The sequence below is a fragment of the Oncorhynchus tshawytscha genome, linkage group LG05, assembly GCF_018296145.1.
Source record: "Oncorhynchus tshawytscha isolate Ot180627B linkage group LG05, Otsh_v2.0, whole genome shotgun sequence".
NCBI lineage: Eukaryota > Metazoa > Chordata > Actinopteri > Salmoniformes > Salmonidae > Oncorhynchus > Oncorhynchus tshawytscha.
In genome coordinates this window covers 19,676,535-19,697,912 of record NC_056433.1, presented here as the reverse complement: position 1 = coordinate 19,697,912, position 21,378 = coordinate 19,676,535, and the positions used below count along the sequence as shown (strand labels likewise).

The 21,378-nt window shown below is 42.2% G+C and overlaps 1 protein-coding gene across 14 annotated transcripts in view; it reads left to right on the top strand.

Annotated features, from left to right (window-relative positions):
- The window catches only part of LOC112250115 (receptor-type tyrosine-protein phosphatase kappa-like), a 163,751-nt gene that overhangs the window by 80,862 nt on the left and 61,511 nt on the right, over nucleotides 1–21,378 (top strand). For all 14 annotated transcript variants that reach the window (XM_042321626.1, XM_042321634.1, XM_042321632.1 and 11 more), the window contains one exon: nucleotides 8,639–8,932. In XM_042321626.1, the coding sequence (XP_042177560.1) occupies nucleotides 8,639–8,932 (294 nt within the window). The remainder of the gene's footprint in view (nucleotides 1–8,638; nucleotides 8,933–21,378) is intronic.

Sequence of the window (21,378 nt, the reverse complement as noted above, 5' to 3'; positions counted from 1 at the left end):
TACGGACATATTCAATCAATCCTTATCCCAGTCTGCTGTTCCCACATGCTTCAAGATTTCCACCATTGTTCCTCTTCCCAAGAAAGCTAAGGTAACTGAGCTAAACGACTACTTCTGTAATCATGAAGCGCTTTGAGAGACTAGTCAAGGACCATATCATCTCAACCCTACCTGACACCCTAGACTCACTCCAATTTGCTTCCCGCCCCAATAGGTCCACAGACGATGCAATCGCAACCACACTGCCCTAACCCACCTGGACAAGAGGAATAATACCTATGTGAGAATACTGTTCATCGTCTACAGCTCAGCATTTAACAACACAGTACCCTCCAAACTCGTCATCAAGCTCGAGACCCTGGATCTCGACCCCGCCCTGTGCAACTGGGTACTGGACTTCCTGACGGGCCACCCCCAGGTGTTGAGGGTAGGTAACAACATCTCCACCCCGCTGATCCTCAACACTGGGGCCCCACATGGGTGCGTTCTGAGCCCTCTCCTGTACTCCCTGTTCACCCACGACTGCGTGGCCATGCACGCCCTCAACTCAATCATCAAGTTTGCAGACGAAATTACAGTGGTAGGCTTGATTACCAACAACGACAAGATGGCCTACAGGGAGGAGGTGAGGGCCCTCGGAGTGTGGTGTCAGGGAAATAACCTCACACTCAACGTCAGCAAAACAAAGGAGATGATCATGGACTTCAGGAAACAGCAGAGGGCGCACCCCCCTATCCACATCGACGGGACAGTAGTGGAGAGGGTAATAAGTTTTAAGTTCCTCGGCGTACACATCACATACAAACTGAATTGGTCCACCCACACAGACAGCGTGGCGAAGAAGACGCAGCAGCGCCTCTTCAACCTCGGGCGGCTGAAGAAATTCGGCTTGTCACCAAAAGCACTTACAAACTTTTACAGATGCACAATCGAGAGCATCCTGTCGGGCTGTATCACTGCCTGGTACGGCAACTGCTCCGCCCACAACCGTAAGGCTCTCCAGAGGGTAGTGAGGTCTGCACAACGCATCACCGGGGGCAAACTACCTGCCCTCCAGGACACCTACACCACCCGATGTCACAGGAAGGCCAAAAGATCATCAAGGACAACAACCACCCGAGCCACTGCCTGTTCACCCCGCTATCATTCAGAAGGCGAGGTCAGTACAGGTGCATCAAAGCTGGGACCGAGAGACTGAAAAACAGCTTCTATCTCAAGGCCATCAGACTGTTAAACAGCCACCACTAACATTGAGTAGCTGCTGCCAACATACTGACTCAACTCCAGCCACTTTAATATTGAAAAAATGTATGTAAAAAATGTATCACTAGCCACTTTAAACAATGCCACTTAATATAATGTTTACATACCCTACATTACTCATGTCATATGTATATACTGTACTCTATACCATCTACTGCATCTTGCCATCTTTATGTAATACATGTATCACTAGCCACTTTAAACAATGTCACTTTTATATGTTTATATACCCTACATTACTCATCTCATATGTATATACTGTACTCGATACCATCTACTGCATCTTGCCATCTTTATGTAATACATGTATCACTAGCCACTTTAAACAATGTCACTTTTATATGTTTACATACCCTACATTACTCATCTCATATGTATATACTGTACTCGATACCATCTACTGCATCTTGCCTATGCCGTTCTGTACCATCACTTATTCATATGTCTATGTACATTTTCTTCATCCCTTTACACTAGTGTGTATAAGGTAGTTGTTGTGAAATTGGTAGGTTAGATTACTCGTTAGTTATTACTGCATTGTCGGAACTAGAAGCACAAGCATTTCGCTACGCTTGCATTAACATCTGCTAACCATGTGTATGTGACAAATAAAATTTGATTTGATTTGGATGGGGAGAGTTACTGCACAGCTATTTTCAGATCTCTCCAGAGATGTTCTATCAGGTTCAAGACCGGGCTCTGGCTGGGCCGCTCAAGGACATTCAGAGACTTGTCCCGAAGCCACTCCTGCGTTGTCTTGGCTCTGTGCTTAGGGTCGTTGTCCTGTTGGAAGGTGAACCTTTGTGCCAGTCTGAGGTCCTGATTGCTTTGGAGCAGGTTTCCATCAAGGATCTCTCTGTGCTTTGCTCTGTTCATCTTTCCCTTGACCCTGACTAGTCTTTCAGTCCCTGCTGCTAAAAAACATCCCCACAGCATGATGCTGCCACCACCATGCTTCACCGTAGGGACGGTGCCAGGTTTCCTCCAGGCATGTGCCTTTTAATGAGGAGTGGCTTCCGTCTCGCCACTCTACCATAAAGACCTGATTGGTGGAGTGCTGCAGAGAAGGTTGTCCTTCTGGAAGGCTCTCCCATATCCACAGAGGAACTCGGTCACCCCCCTGACCAAGGCCCTTATCCCCCAATTGCTCAGTTTGGCCTGGGGGCCAGCTCTAGGAAGAGTCTTGGTGGTTCCAAACTTCTTCCATTTAAGAATGATTGAGGCCATTGTATTCTTGGGGACCTTCAATGCTGCAGAAAATGGAAACAGGATGCACCTGAGCTCAACTTTGAGTCTCACAGCAAAGGGTCTGACTACTTATTTACATATGGTGTTTCTGTTTTTTATTTTTAATACATTTGCAAAATGTTCAAAACTTGTTTTTTCGATTTGTCATTATGGGGTATTGTGTGTAGATTGCTGAGGAAATGTTTTTATATAATCCATTTTAGAATAAGGCTGTAATGTAACAAAATGTGGAAAAAGTCAAGGGGTCTGAATTTAACATGCATTTTCGAATGTGCTTTCTGGCACTAGTGCAATAGGCCCACCATAGTTGTGACCATCTCAAATGCTGTTATGTTATTGGTTTATTTTATTTTCCAGCTTAGCCTAATTCGGAAATCATTTTTGCGGCACGCGTCTCATGAACTGCTGAGATGGAGAGAGATGAATTAGAAAACAAGGAAGCTAACACATTTAAAAACTATAGGGAACCCTCTACAGTGGAGTGTCCCTGGGTTCAGGTATTGTGTGTTCTGCTGGTACGCTATAATCACCACCAACATACACTACCAGCTTTTTATAGTGTTACATCCACCTGGGTAACATGACTGAATACAAACAGTGCAGCTATTCTCTCCGCAAGGCCATCAAACAAGCTAAGCGCCAGTACAGAGACAAAGTAGAATCTCAATTCATCGGCTCAGACACAAGAGGCATGTGGCAGGGTCTACAGTCAATCACGGACTACAGGAAGAAACCCAGCCCAGTCACGGACCAGGATGTCTTGCTCCCAGGCAGACTAAATAACTTTTTTGCCCGCTTTGAGGACAATACAGTGCCACTGACACGGCCTGCAACGGAAACATGCGGTCTCTCCTTCACTGCAGCCGAAGTGAGTAAGACATTTAAACGTGTTAACCCTCGCAAGGCTGCAGGCCCAGACGGCATCCCCAGCCGCGCCCTCAGAGCATGCGCAGACCAGCTGGCCGGTGTGTTTACGGACATATTCAATCAATCCCTATACCAGTCTGCTGTTCCCACATGCTTCAAGAGGGCCACCATTGTTCCTGTTCCCAAGAAAGCTAAGGTAACTGAGCTAAACGACTACCGCCCGTAGCACTCACATCCATCATCATGAAGTGCTTTGAGAGACTAGTCAAGGACCATATCACCTCCACCCTACCTGACACCCTTGACCCACTCCAATTTGCTTACCGCCCAAATAGGTCCACAGACGATGCAATCTCAACCACACTGCACACTGCCCTAACCCATCTGGACAAGAGGAATACCTATGTGAGAATGCTGTTCATCGACTACAGCTCGGCATTCAACACCATAGTACCCTCCAAGCTCGTCATCAAGCTCGAGACCCTGGGTCTCGACCCCGCCCTGTGCAACTGGGTACTGGACTTCCTGACGGGCCGCCCCCAGGTGGTGAGGGTAGGCAACAACATCTCCTCCCCGCTGATCCTCAACACTGGGGCCCCACAAGGGTGCGTTCTGAGCCCTCTCCTGTACTCCCTGTTCACCCACGACTGCGTGGCCATGCACGCCTCCAACTCAATCATCAAGTTTGCGGACGACACAACAGTGGTAGGCTTGATTACCAACAACGACGAGACGGCCTACAGGGAGGAGGTGAGGGCCCTCGGAGTGTGGTGTCAGGAAAATAACCTCACACTCAACGTCAACAAAACTAAGGAGATGATCATGGACTTCAGGAAACAGCAGAGGGAACACCCCCCATCCACATCGATGGAACAGTAGTGGACAGGGTAGCAAGTTTTAAGTTCCTCGGCATACACATCACAGACAAACTGAATTGGTCCACTCACACAGACAGCATCGTGAGGAAGGCGCAGCAGCGCCTCTTCAACCTCAGGAGGCTGAAGAAATTCGGCTTGTCACCAAAAGCACTCACAAACTTCTACAGATGCACAATCGAGAGCATCCTGGCGGGCTGTATCACCGCCTGGTATGGCAACTGCACCGCCCTCAACCGTAAGGCTCTCCAGAGGGTAGTGAGGTCTGCACAACGCATCACCGGGGGCAAACTACCTGCCCTCCAGGACACCTACACCACCCGATGCTACAGGAAGGCCATAAAGATCATCAAGGACATCAACCACCCGAGCCACTGCCTGTTCACCCCGCTGTCATCCAGAAGGCGAGGTCAGTACAGGTGCATCAAAGCTGGGACCGAGAGACTGAAAAACAGCTTCTATCTCAAGGCCATCAGACTGTTAAACAGCCACCACTAACATTGAGTGGCTACTGCCAACACACTGTCAATGACACTGACTCTACGCCAGCCACTTTAATCATGGGAATTGATGGGAAATGATGTAAATATATCACTAGCCACTTTAAACAATGCTACCTTATATAATGTTACTTACCCTACATTGTTCATCTCATATGCATACGTTGATACTGTACTCTATATCATCGACTGCATCCTTATGTAATACATGTATCACTAGCCACTTTAACTATGCCACTTGGTTTACATACTTATCTCATATGTATATACTGTACTCGATATCATCTACTGTATCTTGCCTATGCTGCTCTGTACCATCACTCATTCATATATCCTTATGTACATATTCTTTATCCCCTTACACTGTGTATAAGACAGTAGTTTTTTTGGAATTGTTAGTTAGATTACTTGCTCGTTATTACTGCATTGTCGGAACTAGAAGCACAAGCATTTCGCTACACTCGCATTAACATCTGCTAACCATGTGTATGTGACAAATAAAATTTGATTTGATTTGATTTGATTTGATTTGGGTATTAATAATGCAAAAAAGCAAAACAATGACTTTCTAATTTATGGTCTTCTGTTGGGCTTAATTGAAGAAAATACAAATATGTCTCATGAACAAAATATTTCTATGTATGCCCTGCAGGGCTAAAAACTGAACAGGGCCTTTTTGTAGATAATTGTTAGGTTCCATAGACAAAAGCACAGGTCACGATTGGCTGAACCAAAGCACTGGATTCAGATTGGCTGAACCAAAGCACTGGATTCCATCTCAGACTAACAGTGCCATAGTACATGTACCACCCGCAGTATATGATTAAGTGGAGGGTAAACAGGTGGACATTAATAAAAGGTACTATATGCAGAAGTGTGAATACCAGACTTTGTGATGGTAACGTGAGTTCATAAAGATGATATGGGCAGGATGGGCCAGCACCAGTACAGTGACTGTCAGATTGGACTTGCTGTGATCTGTGAGTATTGCCGCTGCTGTTGAATTAGCTGCAACAAAGTAATCGGCGGACAGCCATCTGGACAGGGAGAGAGGAGAGAGAAAGAGGCCTTTGTGACGTACAGAGCCAGAGACCAACTCCATCTGACGTCAGACCCTTTACAGGCCTTATATTGGTCTTAAAGTGATGGAATGACATGACATTGGCTGTTCATGTCCCTCAGTATATTTATTCAGACATTACATAGGATCCTTCCATTAGTTAGTTAACTCTCTAAGGGGAGGGTTTCATTGGCTTCCATTGCAGTGAGAATGGTGAATGTAGTAAATGTGATTTGGTAAAATGATGATGTGGTGTTCCTGCGCTGTATATTATTTCCCAAATGATTTATTGTATTTCAAGATATTTTTCTAAGTATTTTTTTACCTTTAATCGTCTTAAGGTAAAATATCTTGAAATAAGATAAATTACTTGTATTAAGCCTATTTTAGGTTAAAATAAGCAAAATTATCTGACAATGACTTTAGATAATTTAGCTTGGTTCGAAAACGCCCTCACTAATTTTAAGTGAATTATTACTCAATATAAGATATTTAGGCTTGTGTCGTGTCTTTGGGTATGCCGGATTAAGTGATATGACATGCTATTCTATAAAATAATTTCTCCATAATTAATATTACCTGATTGAGCTAATCATGTAAATGTGATTAACTAGAGAGTCGGGCACCACAAAAAAAATATTTATAGAGCTGTTATCTTCCAAATAAACTCTTAAAGACCATGTAATATTTTACATCAATAGTAGTCAATATTAATTGTCATCTTAATTCAGTCTCATCTGAAAGTTGTAAATTCTTGGTTATCTGCACGAACACTGGCTAACAAGTTGAATCAGCAATACAAAATTGACTAAATACCTAACAAATCACACAGAATTACACATACACATAATTAAATCATAACTTGATTACATTGTTAGGTTACATTGTCGTCAAGGCTTTATATAGGAAGGGAGAGGAGGGCGTGTTTGAAAAGTTTTATAGCCCATGTCCCTTCACAGGGGCGGGCCACTGATTGAGCAGAGCCCTACCTTATGAAAACCCAAATCTCACATTTTAGAAGCTAAAATCACATTTCATCCCATCACGAATAATTTCATATTCAAACATTTAAATTGAACAACAATTCCATGTGAATCCGATAACTCTGATGTGTAGACTTTCCACTGTAGAGTTTATGTCATCTTATCATTGATGACAATGTCTCATATGACAACCGAACTGACATCATATTCATTAACTTCTTGCGTCGAGCAATCCCGTATCCGGGAGCGTAATCATAGCCTCAAGCTCATTACCATAACGCAATGTTAACTATTCAAGAAAATCGCAAATGAAATGAAATAAATATATTGGCTCACAAGCTTAGCCTTTTGTTAACAATACGGTCATCTCAGATTTTCAAAATATGCTTTTCAACCATAGCTACACAAGCATTTGTGTAAGAGTATTGATAGCTAGCATAGCATTAAGCCTAGCATTCAGCAGGCAACATTTTCACAAAAACAAGAAAAGCATTCAAATAAAATCATTTACCTTTGAAGAACTTCGGATGTTTTCAATGAGGATACTCTCAGTTAGATAGCAAATGTTCAGTTTTTCCAAAAATATTATTTGTTTAGGAGAAATCGCTCCGTTTTGGTCATCACGTTTGGCTAAGAAAAAAACCTGAAAATTCAGTCATTACAACGCCAAACCTTTTTCCAAATGAACTCCATAATATCGACAGAAACATGGCAAACGTTGTTTAGAATCAAGCCTCAAGGTGTTTTTCACATATCTATTCGATGATATGTCATTCGTGGCAGTTGGGTTTCTCTGAAGCAATTGGAAAAATACACGCAGCTGGAGATTACGCAATAATTGCAATGGAGGACACCAAGCGAGCACCTGGTAAATGTAGTCTCTTATGGTCAATCTTCCAATGTTATGCCTACAAATACGTCACAATGCTGCAGACACCTTGGGGAAACGACAGAAAGTGTAGGCTCATTCCTTGCGCATTCACAGCCATATAAGGAGACATTGGAACACAGCGCCTTCAAAATCTGGGGCATTTCTTGTTTTAAATTTCATCTTGGTTTCGCCTGTAGCATCAGTTCTGTGGCACTCACAGATAATATCTTTGCAGTTTTGGAAACTTCAGAGTGTTTTCTTTCCAAAGCTGTCAATTATATGCATAGTCGAGCATCTTTTCGTGACAAAATATCTTGTTTAAAACGGGAATGTTTTTTTATCCAAAAATTAAAAGAGCGCCCCCTATATCGAAGAAGTTAAGTACCACCGCATATGTTCAATTGGTCGCATTACCAGAATATAGTTCATTTCCCCCCACCTTCTGATGTTCCCAGAATCCCTATGTTAACCACGGGTTTTGCAAATGTAACATCAGTAGGGTAGAGAGAGGAAAAAGGGGGGGAAGAGGTATTTATGACTGTCATAAACCTACCCCCAGTCCAACATCCTGACACTTGCTTAGAGTTCACTTTTTGCAGTTTAGTCCAGGATGCTCTGGGCCAGACTCCAGACCTATCCAGACTGACTGGAAGGGGAACCATCTGGTTATTCTGAGAGTGTTTGATAGTTTGGCGCCCTTGGTCTAGCTCAGGGATGAAAAATAAAATGATTCTAACTTAAACATGTTGCTGATGCTGATTAGTTCATTGGGGGTCTGACAATGACACAAATCTTATTAGGTTGATTATCAATTTGGAAGAAAGAGTCCAAAATTATTTTTGAAAAATAATTTGCAATAAAACACAGATGTGGAAATCTTTTGCCAAAAATAGATAAAGTTAGAAATTGAAACGCTTTTAGGTGTGTGCTGTTCTAAGCCATTTGCTTTGATTCCCCCCTCTGTCCTCCAGAACCCCCGCGGCCTATCGCACCTCCTCAGCTGCTGGGCGTGGGGCCCACCTACCTTCTGATCCAGCTCAATGCCAACTCCATATTCGGGGATGGCCCCATCATTCTAAAGGAGGTGGAGTATCGCATGACATCAGGGAGCTGGATAGAGACCCATGCTGTCAACTCCCCTAACTACAAGCTGTGGCACCTGGACCCAGACACAGAGTACGAGATCCGTGTGCTGCTCACCAGACCAGGGGAGGGGGGCACCGGCCAGCCTGGACCACCTCTCATCACCAGGACAAAGTGTGCCGGTAAGTCTCCATCTCCGTTCTTCCTTTTTTTCATTCTGTCTTTTTCCTCTCCCTGTTACCTCTCTTCATCTCACTGCTCTGTGATATTTGCATACAGATAATTGCCTGGGGCCTTCTTATAAGACATAATTGGAAAAGCCAGGAAAAATAAACAAGGTTTCTGGTGGAGGTAGTGTCATGGCTGTCACTCACTAAGAGTTCCTCTCAGATCTAAGGAAATAAACTAACATGCTTTTCAGAACAATCCTTTCCAGTATTTACCCTGGGGTCCATGATGACAAACCTGCAAAAGGTATTCTCAATAATTTCTGCCAGGGCGGTGTGATACCCACACGCTTGGGTTGCCATGGCATCTGTATTAAGCAGCATACCAACAAGGCCAGGACTAGATAAAGAAGTTATATGGGGGAGCACGTAGTGGAGTGGTTGTGTTCGAAGAAGGAATCTGAAGATGGAAAGTGGTTATTAAGAAGGATGCAGAATGTATGCAGTGTTTCATTACTCTGGGCATTGCCTGTCCATCAGCCTGAGACACTATCCATCTATTCCCCTGCCTGGTGCTCAGGAGTGAATAGACCAGCTGTATTCCCAGATTGACATTCAGAGGGCAGACTGCAGTTTTGCGTTTACTCTTCTTGGCTACTGTCAGGGTGTAGAGGGAGATTTTCAGGGGATATAGTTCAGGTACAGCCCTGTAGGCTGCTTACGAGGAGATTTGGAAAGTATTCAGACCCCTTGTCTTTTTCCACATTTTGTTACCTTAACAGCCCCTCATCAATCTAAACACAATGCCCCATAATCCACGGCATAGCAAGCAGTACCGGAGCGTCAAGTCTAGGACCAAAATGCTCAGCTTCTACCCCCAAGCCATAAGACTGCTGAAGTATTAATCAAATGGCCACCTGAGCTATTTACTTGACCCCGCCTCCCCCCTTTGTTTTTACACTGCTGCTACTCGCTTTTTATTATCTTTGCATAGTCACTTTACAAATTACCTACACTAACTTGTACCCCCCACACATTGACTCGGTACCGGTACCCCCTGTATATAGCTTCGTTATTGTTATGTAATTTTCTTGTGTTACTTACAGTTTTTTTAAACTTTTAGTTTATTTAGTAAATACTTTCTTAACTCTATTTCTTGAACTGCATTGTAGGTTAAGGGCTTGTAAGTAAACATTTGATGGTGAGGTCTACTACACCTATTGTATTCTGCGCATGTGTCAAATAAAATTTGATTTGAATTCCATAGCAAAAACAGGTTTTTAGACATTTTTGAAATACGTTTTCAGACCTTTTACTTTGTTGAAGCACCTTTGGCAGCAATTACAGCCTTGAGTGTTCTTGGGTATGATGCTACAAGCTTGGCACACCTGTGTTTGGGGAGTTTCTCCCATTCTTCTCAGGAGATTGTTGCTACACAGTGATTTTTCCTGAAGCCACTCCTGTGTTGTCTTGGATGTGTGCTTAGGGTCGTTGTCCTGTTGGAAGGTGAACCTTCACCCCAGTCTGAGATCCTGAGTACACTGGAGCAGGTTCATCAAAGATCTCTCTGTACTTTGCTCCATTCATCTTTCCCTTGATCCTGACTAGTCTCCCCAGTCCATGCCGCTGAAAAACATCCCCACAACATGATGCTGCCACCACCATGCTTCACCTTCGGGATGGTGCCAGGTTTCCTCCAGGCGTGACGCTTGGCACTCAGGCCAAAGAGTTACATTTTCCAGAGAATCTTGTTTCTCATGGTCTGAGTCCTTTAGCTGCATTTTGGCAAACTCCAAGCAGGCTGTCATGTGCCTTTTACTGGGGAGTGGCTTCCGTCTGGCCACTCTCATAACAAAAGGTCTGAATACTTATGTAACTAAGGTATTTCTGTTTTTTTTATGTGTGTAGATTGATGAGAGAAATTATTTAATCAATTTTAGAATAAGGCTGTAATGTAACAAAGTGTGGAAAAAGTCCAGGGGTCTGAATACTTTGCGAATGCACTGTATGTCTCTGCCTTCATCCATCATAGACAATCATAATAATCTTCTCCTTGACCAAGTGAATTATGCTCTGCCCATGGAATTGGCAGGATTGTATTATACTGTATGTTTATGGTAATACAGGAAACTTTTTTAGCAGTATCTTCCATTTCCCCTTAGTTTTCCTGAAATCTCTCTGCACTCTCCCACCTATCAAAAAGGTAGGATTAGTTTGAAATATTAGTTTAATATAGACCCTAATATCCACAGCAAAAGGCACCCTTGGTGACTAGATAGCACATTTGAGGGATGTAGGCACCAAGCATCTGTGTGGTCACAGTAGAACAGATTTTGATTACTGGGCTTACATTCAAATATTAGTCTAATATATACATACAGGATGTATCGCTCAGGGATTTTTATAATGTTCTGTATGTATGCCATTGAGGCTTTTAAATTAGACTACTTTTCCCCTAAGATTCCTTTTGAGATTAATAGTTGAATTTAAATACGATTTTAATGTCATAGTAAGGCACCATTTCAGCTAGTGTTTTCCAGCTTGTACCTGGAATCAAGTTGAATGATTGGAAGATGTCATTAGGGATGTTGTACAAAAGTAACATCACGGGTGACAATCAAATAGTGTGTATCTTACATGACAGGGGTCAGGGGAAGCAGGACATCCTGTTTTCTATCTGAAACATAAATATTAAGCATCCTCCCCATCCCGGAATGGGTGCAGTGAGCAAGTGCAGGCCAAGAATGGCAAACGATGCTCAGCGATGTATTATGTATGTCTTCTCCTCCTACACAAATAAAATAAACTTCCTGTCGCATTGTTCAACCTTTTTCTGTGAACTTCAGTTTATTTTCACTCATACTATTATGATAAGGGAAAAAAGGACAATGAAAATGACATGGGCTCCTGGGTAGCAGAGAGGTGGGGTGGCCCGCAGTCAATCTCACGTTTCCTGATTTGCAGGGTGAGCGAACGCATTATGAAAATGCTCAAGGCGCCTCTCCCCAGAGAGTTTGCGTTTGTATTTGTATTTATATTTTTCAACATGCTCCCCATGTTATTTATTTCTTAAAAATATCAGGCTGTTTCAACAAAATAACATATTGATCATTTGTCCATGCTTCACTGTTAACAAAGAAACAATTCCAAGGCTGTGAAATTAAAGCTAATAAGTGCTGGTGCATGTTCCTGCCACCATTTATTGCTGTATGGACTTCACGTTCCTGATATTTCTCTTTCCCCACCATTTATTGCTGTATGGACTTCACGTTCCTGATATTTCTCTTTCCCCACCATTTATTGCTGTATAGACTTCACGTTCCTGATATTTCTCTTTCCCCACCATTTATTGCTGTATGGACTTCACGTTCCTGATATTTCTCTTTCCCCACCATTTATTGCTGTATGGACTTCACGTTCCTGATATTTCTCTTTCCCCACCATTTATTGCTGTATAGACTTCACGTTCCTGATATTTCTCTTTCCCCACCATTTATTGCTGTACGGACTTCACGTTCCTGATATTTCTCTTTCCCCACCATTTATTGCTGTATGGACTTCACGTTCCTGATATTTCTCTTTCCCCACCATTTATTGCTGTATGGACTTCACGTTCCTGATATTTCTCTTTCCCCACCATTTATTGCTGTATAGACTTCACGTTCCTGATATTTCTCTTTCCCCACCATTTATTGCTGTATGGACTTCACGTTCCTGATATTTCTCTTTCCCCACCATTTATTGCTGTATAGACTTCACGTTCCTGATATTTCTCTTTCCCCACCATTTACTGCTGTACGGACTTCACGTTCCTGATATTTCTCTTTCCCCACCATTTATTGCTGTATGGACTTCACGTTCCTGATATTTCTCTTTCCCCACCATTTATTGCTGTATGGACTTCACGTTCCTGATATTTCTCTTTCCCCACCATTTATTGCTGTATGGACTTCACGTTCCTGATATTTCTCTTTCCCCACCATTTATTGCTGTATAGACTTCACGTTCCTGATATTTCTCTTTCCCCACCATTTATTGCTGTATGGACTTCACGTTCCTGATATTTCTCTTTCCCCACCATTTATTGCTGTATGGACTTCACGTTCCTGATATTTCTCTTTCCCCACCATTTATTGCTGTATGGACTTCACGTTCCTGATATTTCTCTTTCCCCACCATTTATTGCTGTATGGACTTCACGTTCCTGATATTTCTCTTTCCCCACCATTTATTGCTGTATAGACTTCACGTTCCTGATATTTCTCTTTCCCCACCATTTATTGCTGTATGGACTTCACGTTCCTGATATTTCTCTTTCCCCACCATTTATTGCTGTATAGACTTCACGTTCCTGATATTTCTCTTTCCCCACCATTTATTGCTGTATGGACTTCACGTTCCTGATATTTCTCTTTCCCCACCATTTATTGCTGTATAGACTTCACGTTCCTGATATTTCTCTTTCCCCACCATTTATTGCTGTATGGACTTCACGTTCCTGATATTTCTCTTTCCCCACCATTTTCTCTAATACTATTGTAGCAGTGTTAAAATGGGTGGTTCCGTTAGTGTCTGGTTGATTATTATGGGGGTGGCATTCATACCATGTTGTTATGGGTCCCAGTACATTAAGCAGATGTCATGCACCACCATGGTTCCCACCTGTACTTAATTCCCCCTGACTGCCTGAGACCACATAGACTAACCCGCAAGCCCTCCGTTTTCCTGACATAAGCACTGCCAAGAAGAGAAAATTGGAGGTTCAGCTTGCCTGGTGACATCACCAGACGGTAAATAAGTTAATAGAACAATAACAAAGATAGTTCCAAACCTCTCTGCCAATAACCTCCATTTTTTTGTTTTCCCCTACCTACTTTAAAGACCACTCCCAGACAATCTTAGCAAAATTCTTTCTCAATCGTTTTTTGCTAAAAAGCTATTTGTTTCATTTTGACAATTTTAATGGAGAACTATTACAGTAAGGTACTTAATTGTTACCTAGAATTAATTTTGTATTGCTATAAAAATAGCTGCATTGGGACTTAAGGATACATTCAACTGGACATTTGAAATATAAGATATAACTCATCATAAGCTCATGTTGAGCTATGAATGTTAGATTACTCAATATGTGTTCCATGATTGGCAAACTGAGCAGAGGCTTCATTTGGACCAGTTTCTTATTGAAAAGAGTTTCAGCAGTCCACCTCACTCTATGCTCCAAGGACCTAATGTGGTTTCCATACCGCTGCCTGCTCAAAAAACTCCTCAGCTGGAAATTAGATTGTGTATAATGAAATTAACAGACCCCTCTGTTCCAAATACCCTGTGGTGATTTCACCGGAGAGTGTTAAAATGTTGTCACCTTTTTAAATTCAAACCGGAAACACTGTATTGAGTGTAGAGGATGTGTGTAGAGTTTTTAAGCTGACACTTGCACTAGAACAGTTTCCTGCATGACAGGCAGGCAGGGGAATGAATGCTCTTAGTACGCCAATGCACCATACGGCTTTGATTTGCCTGTACTCATGCCATGCATTTGTACTAGCACCTCCGCCTCTCCAAGAACACCGATTGCCATCTGTAACCAACCTGATTTGGTTGTAACCCTCTAGAGTCTAAGTCCTGTCTAACTCGGGTCTAAGCTAACATATGGAATTCTTTTAAGATGGTCATACCAAGGAACATTTAGCTATTTAAAACAATACATTGGATGAAACATTGAATTTGGCATTACTGCTATTAGCCAATAGAAATGCATTGAACAACACTACATGGAACAACAGATCCTTGAAAAACAGAGAAAGCTGTCTTGTTCACATGCTACAGACGTTTTTGTGAGAAGACCGATTTTCAGGGTGTCTAATGGTCTAACAAACACCACTCTAGCTCTGCCACCTTTTACCGCAGATGTGGCAGGGCGATATTGACGGTTTCGGTGGATTGAGACACAGCTCATCTCTAGTTTAAACATACGGATTTTGATTGGGATTTTTGCATTATGTTAATTCGATTTCTGCAAGGGCGCGGAAATTGTAGGCTAAGTTAAGGGTTCTACATGTCTGAACAAGTTGTGCTTTCAGAGCATCACAGGCTAGTATAATCTCTTGAAGCCAGTTTAAAAAGCAATTAACTCTGCAGCACCACCAGCTAGCGCGCTGCTTGGTCCTCAGCCATTTACATTAGCCTCGCCCCTCCAGATAGATGAGTCCTGGGCTTCAGTAATACCACCCTTAACGTTGAAGCGCATTGGGATGGAGCAAGAGTAGCCATGGATCCGTCTCAAATAGCACCCTATTCCCTATTTAGTGCACTACTTTTGACCAGAGCCCTATGGGATCCCCTATGGGCTCAGGTCAAAAGTAGTGCACTATATAGGGAATACGGTGTAATTTGGGACGGATGCCGTGTCTGGGCTGAGCTGAGGCTGATGTATCCACAGTCCAGTGACTGCTATAGTGTCAGGCTCCCTTTGTCAGAACAGAAGCCTGTGTATCAGGGAGGTGTTTCAGCACCACTCCTCCAGTGTTTTCTCCAAGGACCTCAGTCAGTGTGATAGTCGGGACGTCACGCCCATGGCAAGACACCAATCCAATTAGTAAAGGTAATAGAGGACCACGAGTGGCTGACCATCATATTGCTGATTACACAGAAAAAAAGGTGTACAAAATGACCTCTCTGAGCTGACGTTTGCAGTGGCAGGCCTTTTATTGAGGCAATTTCAATTAAGTCATCGGCAGCCCTTCAGATGAACAGTAGAGCCAATAACAGCCTAAGTAGAGCCAAGGTCAACAGTTCAACCTGCCCTATGTATCTGAAATGAACTCATTCATTCAGGAATTTTCCACTTTTCGCTAATGTGTTGCCAAGGTGTTTGATTTGGTGTATGCTTTCGCTAATTGTCAGCATCTATTTTCTGAAAGCCGAATGGACCGGCAATTAGGAGTCTCACGACAAACTTTCTCACCACAACGGCTGTGTTTAGTGATGCAGTGAGGGCTATTTCCTCTCAGGTACCAACACAAAAGCCTCCACCCCCATATGAACATTGACTTTTCACATATTATCAATGCTCAGTCTTAGATATTGATTTTGTTGGGGCCCTGCAGCCAGAAATACTATTAAGGGATCTAATTTTATCTGCCAATGATTATTTGAGTTCTGCATTCATTTCAAAAACCCTTAAAGCAATAGAGTTTAGTTTGTTTTGCCGTGTGAATGATTGTTCCTGGAAAACGGTGTGATTATGGCTCCCATTGATGTTATTAACATCCTGGAGTACACTGGGATTAATACTATTGATCTAGGTACTCAGTCTGTACTCTCCACTTGACACCTTTGAAAATAACCACACACACACACACACACACCTGTTTATGTTACTACTGATCTACCTCAGAGGTACTAGTGCTTCTATAAGGATTCATCCCTATAACGTTAGCTTATCTGTTGCCCATGAATTTGCCTGTAGTGAGGCTGACACCACTGGTTGTGGGGTCGTCCGTGGCCCAGGGGAAGGTTTCACACGATCATCCTGCCAAAATACCCTGCCAAAATACATTCTAAAAGGCACTGGAAGCTGAGATTGGGATATTTGTGTAATAAATGAACATGATGATACAGTATCAGAATGTGAGAGCGAAACAGTGAGACCCACTGTGTGTGGAATGATCAAAACATTAGTCGTTGGAATTCAGTAATATTAATCATAGCTGGTCATTGTCCTGGTGGTAGCAGTCACATTTGGGATCATACTCTAGAGTATGTGTTAGAGTTGTGCATGTGTTGGTGTGACTCCCTACTGGAATATGATATTTTGGGTTTTGAGAGATTCAAAGGGGAGAGGAAATGCATTCCAACTGTCAAATGAGTTTGATAAATGACTGTCAACCAGTGAATGGCAAGGGACAGGAAGTTGGTAGATGACTTTCCTTACCTCAGGCGTTTCCAGAGAGTCTCCTGTGATAGGCATGGCATTACTCTTTCCACCCCCAACATGGGAGTCAAAGAAATTGGAGGCTGAGGGGGTAGAAGATGATGAATCATAAGGAATGTTGTTCAGACACTTTGACAATCCACACAGGACTACTGAAGCATGGACTCTGATGTATTATTTAAATGCACACTGTTTGGCAAGGGTGGTAAATAGAGTTTCCTCTCTGTGTTGTTCCTTTCGTGTTACATCTAATATTTCATACCATACATAGCTCAGACCTGGCATAAAAACAAGTCCATCCTTTTGTCAATAAGACTCACTGTCAGCAGATGAGGTGGATATAGTGTTTCTCCTCCAAGGCAACTGTGTAATCACCTCTTTTGAGTAGGAAGCACCTCTCTTTCTCTCTTCCTTAACTTTTCCAAGTCCCCTGGCCAGTGTTCTCAATTAATGCAACACTGCTGGAGCTCTGGGAAAATAATGTGGGATCTTCTATCTATAAATCCTCTCATTTGCTTGTTTACTCCATTTTTAATCACAAGCACCTCCGAATAATCCTGCTTTGTGACTCGAGGGGATGTTTTTGTATTTGTTGTGTTTTTTCCCGCTGCCTTACAAACCATTTTGACTGTATGTTGATTATTATTAATTGTGTAGCTGTGCAGTGCTTCTCAGCATATAATGATGCAAACACAGGAATGCTTACTCTAAAATAGGAAGGAGGCCAGCTTTTATTTCATCATGATAAAGGAGGATATTTACAAAGCAAAGCCATTTGTCCTGTCTCATTCCACACCGGGCACTGGAAAGAGAGGGGGAACAATTCATATCAATTAAGATGGATTTAATGTGTCATGACGCTATATCTGCCGGCTCAAGAAATGCCCCCCAATGGGGCATTAAAAAACATTATTTGACTTGACCACCTTAGGGGCAATGTTCTGTATGATTAAAAATCTAGTTTATTTATTTTGTGTATTTTTGCTTCTATAATTGCCCCTGATAGTTTGAGAGAAAGTCTGTGAGATTGGTCAGATCTGTAGGTCATGTGTTATTTACAGCCCAGTAATTGAATGGGGTGCCCTGTCTATGGAGAACCCCAAGCAACTTCATTTGAGTTTTTATCCATATATTTATCTTCATCTTTTCTTCACTTCCTTACTCAACCTCTCTGGTATCACTTGCTCTCTTTGCCATCCATTAAAGATAGTGTATTCTACTCTGTATGCTAATGCATGACTCAAATCAATGTCTCTCCATTGAGGATACTGTATTGTGCTGCTACTACATGGATCTACAGTTGAAGTCGGAAGTTTATATACACTTAGGTTGGAGTAATTAAAATTCATTTTTCAACCACTCCACAAATTTCTTGTTCACAAACTATAGTTTTGGCAAGTCGGTTAGGACATCTTCTTTGTGCATGACACAAGTAATTTTTCCAACAATTGTTTACAGACAGATTATTTCACTTATAATTCACTGTATCACAATTCTAGTGGGTCAGAAGTTTACATACACTAAGTTGACTGTGCCTTGAAACAGCTTGGACAATTCCATAAAATGATGTCATGGCTTTAGAAGCTTCTGATTGGCTAATTGACATAGTTTGACTCAATTGGAGATGTACCTGTGGATGTATTTCAAGGCCTACCTTCAAACTCAGTCCCTCTTTGCTTAACATCATAGGAAAATCAAAAAGAAATCAGCCAAGAACTCAGAAAAAATTGTAGACCTCCACAAGTCTGGTTCATCCTTGGGAGCAAGGATGCCAGACTATGGTTTGCAACTGCACAAGATCGTACTTTTTGGAGAAATGTCCTCTGGTCTGATGAAACAAAAATAGAACTGTTTGGCCATAATGACCATTGTTATGTTTGGAAGAAAAAGGGGGAGGCTTGCTGAAGGACACCATCCGAACCGTGAAGCACGGGGGTGGCGGCATCATGTTGTGGGGGTGCTTTGCTGCAGAAGGGACTGGTGCACTTCACAAAATAGATGGCATCATGAGGTAGGAAAATTATGTGGATATATTGAAGCAACATCTCAAGACATCAGTCAGGAAGTTAAAGCTTGGTTGCAAATGGGTCTTCCAAATGGACAATGACCCCAAGCATTCTTCCAAAGTTGTGGCCAAATGGCTTAGTCAAGATATTGGAGTGGCCATCACAAAGCCCTAATCTCAAGCCTATAGAATATTTGTGGGCAGAACTGAAAAAGCATGTGCGTATAAGGAGGCCTACAAACCTGACTCAGTTACACCAGCTCTGTCAGGAGGAATGGGCCAAAATTCACGCTTGTGGACGCTTGTGGATGGCTACCCAAAACGTTTGACCCAGGTTAAACAATTTAAAGGCAATGCTACCAAATACTGAGTTTATGTAAACGTCTGACCCACTGGGAATGTGATGAAAGAAATCAAATAAAAGCTGATATTAAAGCTGTAATAAATAATTGTCTCTATTATTCGGACATTTCACATTCTTAAAATAAAGTGGTAATCCTAACTGACCTAAAACAGGGAATTTTTACTAGGATTAAATGTCAGGAATTGTGAAAACTGAGTTTAAATGTATTTGCTAAGGTGTATGTTAACTTCCGACTTACAGGGGCAGTATTGAGTAGTTTGGATGAATAAGGTGCCCAGAGTAAACGGCCAGATCCTCAGTCCCAGTTGCTAAAATCTTGAAATCTGACACAGCGGTTGCATTAAGGAGAGGTATATCTATAATTCCATGTGTAACACTTGTATTTTCATCAACATTTATGATGAGTATTTCTGTAAAATTGATGTGGCTATGCAAAATCACTGGATATTTTTGGAACTAGTGAATGTAACGCGGCAATGTAAAATCAGATTTTTTTCATATAAATATTAACTTCATCAAACAAAACATACATGTATTGTGTAACATGAAGTCCTATGAGTGTCATCTGATGACGATCTTCAAAGGTTAGTGATTCCTTTTATCTCTATTTGTGGTTTTTGTGACTCCTCTCTTTGGCTGGAAAAATGGCTGTGTTTTTCTGTGGCTTGGTGGTGACCTAACATATTCATTTGTGGTGCTTTCGCTGTAAAGCCTGTTTAAAATCGGGCACTGTGGTGGGATGAACAACAAGATTACCTTTTAAAACGGTATAAGATACATGTATGTTTGAGGAATTTTAATTATGAGATTTCTGTTGTTTTGAATTTGGCGCCCTGCACTTTCACTGGCTGTTGTCATATCGATCCCGTTAACGGGATTGCAGCCCTAAGAAGCTAGACCTCAAAGTCCGTTCCACTGGGGACTAATTCAGACCTGGACCACCAGGTGGGTGCAATTACTTATTACGTATAACAGAAAAACCAGTCGTCTGGACCATTTTTAAGCCTTGCTCACACTGCAGACTGTAATGCTCAATGCAGTTTTGTTACAAGTGACCAACTCAGATTTGTGCTTGTTCAGACAGCAGTCATTTGCTAACATGGCTATGCTAGTTGTCATAGTAATGACAGGTGTGTTCACAGTGGTTTAGGCTGATTGGTGGTGGCGCTTATGCTTCCTATCACTCAGAAGTTAAGTAGCAAACTATGGTGACAACAATGCCTGCCATGGATGTGCCCCAGTTGCTTTGAATGTTCAAAATAATAGCGTAAGAACACTTTTAAAGCCTCAAAGGATAAGATTATCCAACTTTCAATATGAGGCCTTTTTGTCTAGCCTCAGCAATCAACTAGCTATCTAGGTAGCTGTTTAGCTTTTGAGCACATTTACTAATTTGTTTGTAAACAATTAACAAACTAGTTAACTACCACATGTTTTTGTCAAACTGTCAATAGAGCAGCTAGCAAGCAACAAGTTAAGCCAAATAAGAGTCTAAAAACCACTTGAGGGCAAATACATTTGATTTGACCGTTCAGACACAAGTTGCATGGCCAGAAATCAGATTTGTGTATGACAGGTGTGTTAGCTGGGGCTGTGGAAAAAGTGTAACACCAATCAGGCCCCTGAGGACTGGAGTTGCCCATCCCTGTTTTAGAGTCACACAGCAGAAGAGTGTGACACTGTGATGTCGATGGGTCTTAAATTGATCTAATGAGTGTAAGGAGCCAGAGGAAAGTATCCTCCTAAACACCAGTAGCAGCAGCACATCTATTTGGCCAGAATGTGGGCTAGACATTAGGGTGTGCAGTGCGTCATTAATTGGAGAACTCTCAGTAAAGTGAAAACACAAGGGAATCGGGAGACGCTTTGCTCTGTCTTTGAGAGCTGGTCAGCAGCATTTGAGACGCCATTGAAGGACTAACTTATAAAATGTGCACCCAGGGGCTGCCCCAGGACCGAGTTTTGGAAATCCTGATTTAGCAGACGCGTAGTGAGTGCATACATTTTTATATATTTTTTTGTGCTGGTACCCCGTGGGAATTAACTGAGCCACAAGGGACAGGCTTTTGCCATACTGTAATAATTTCACCACTATGGCCTATTTATTACCTCACGCCACTTATCCTACCTCATTTGCACACACTATATATAGACTT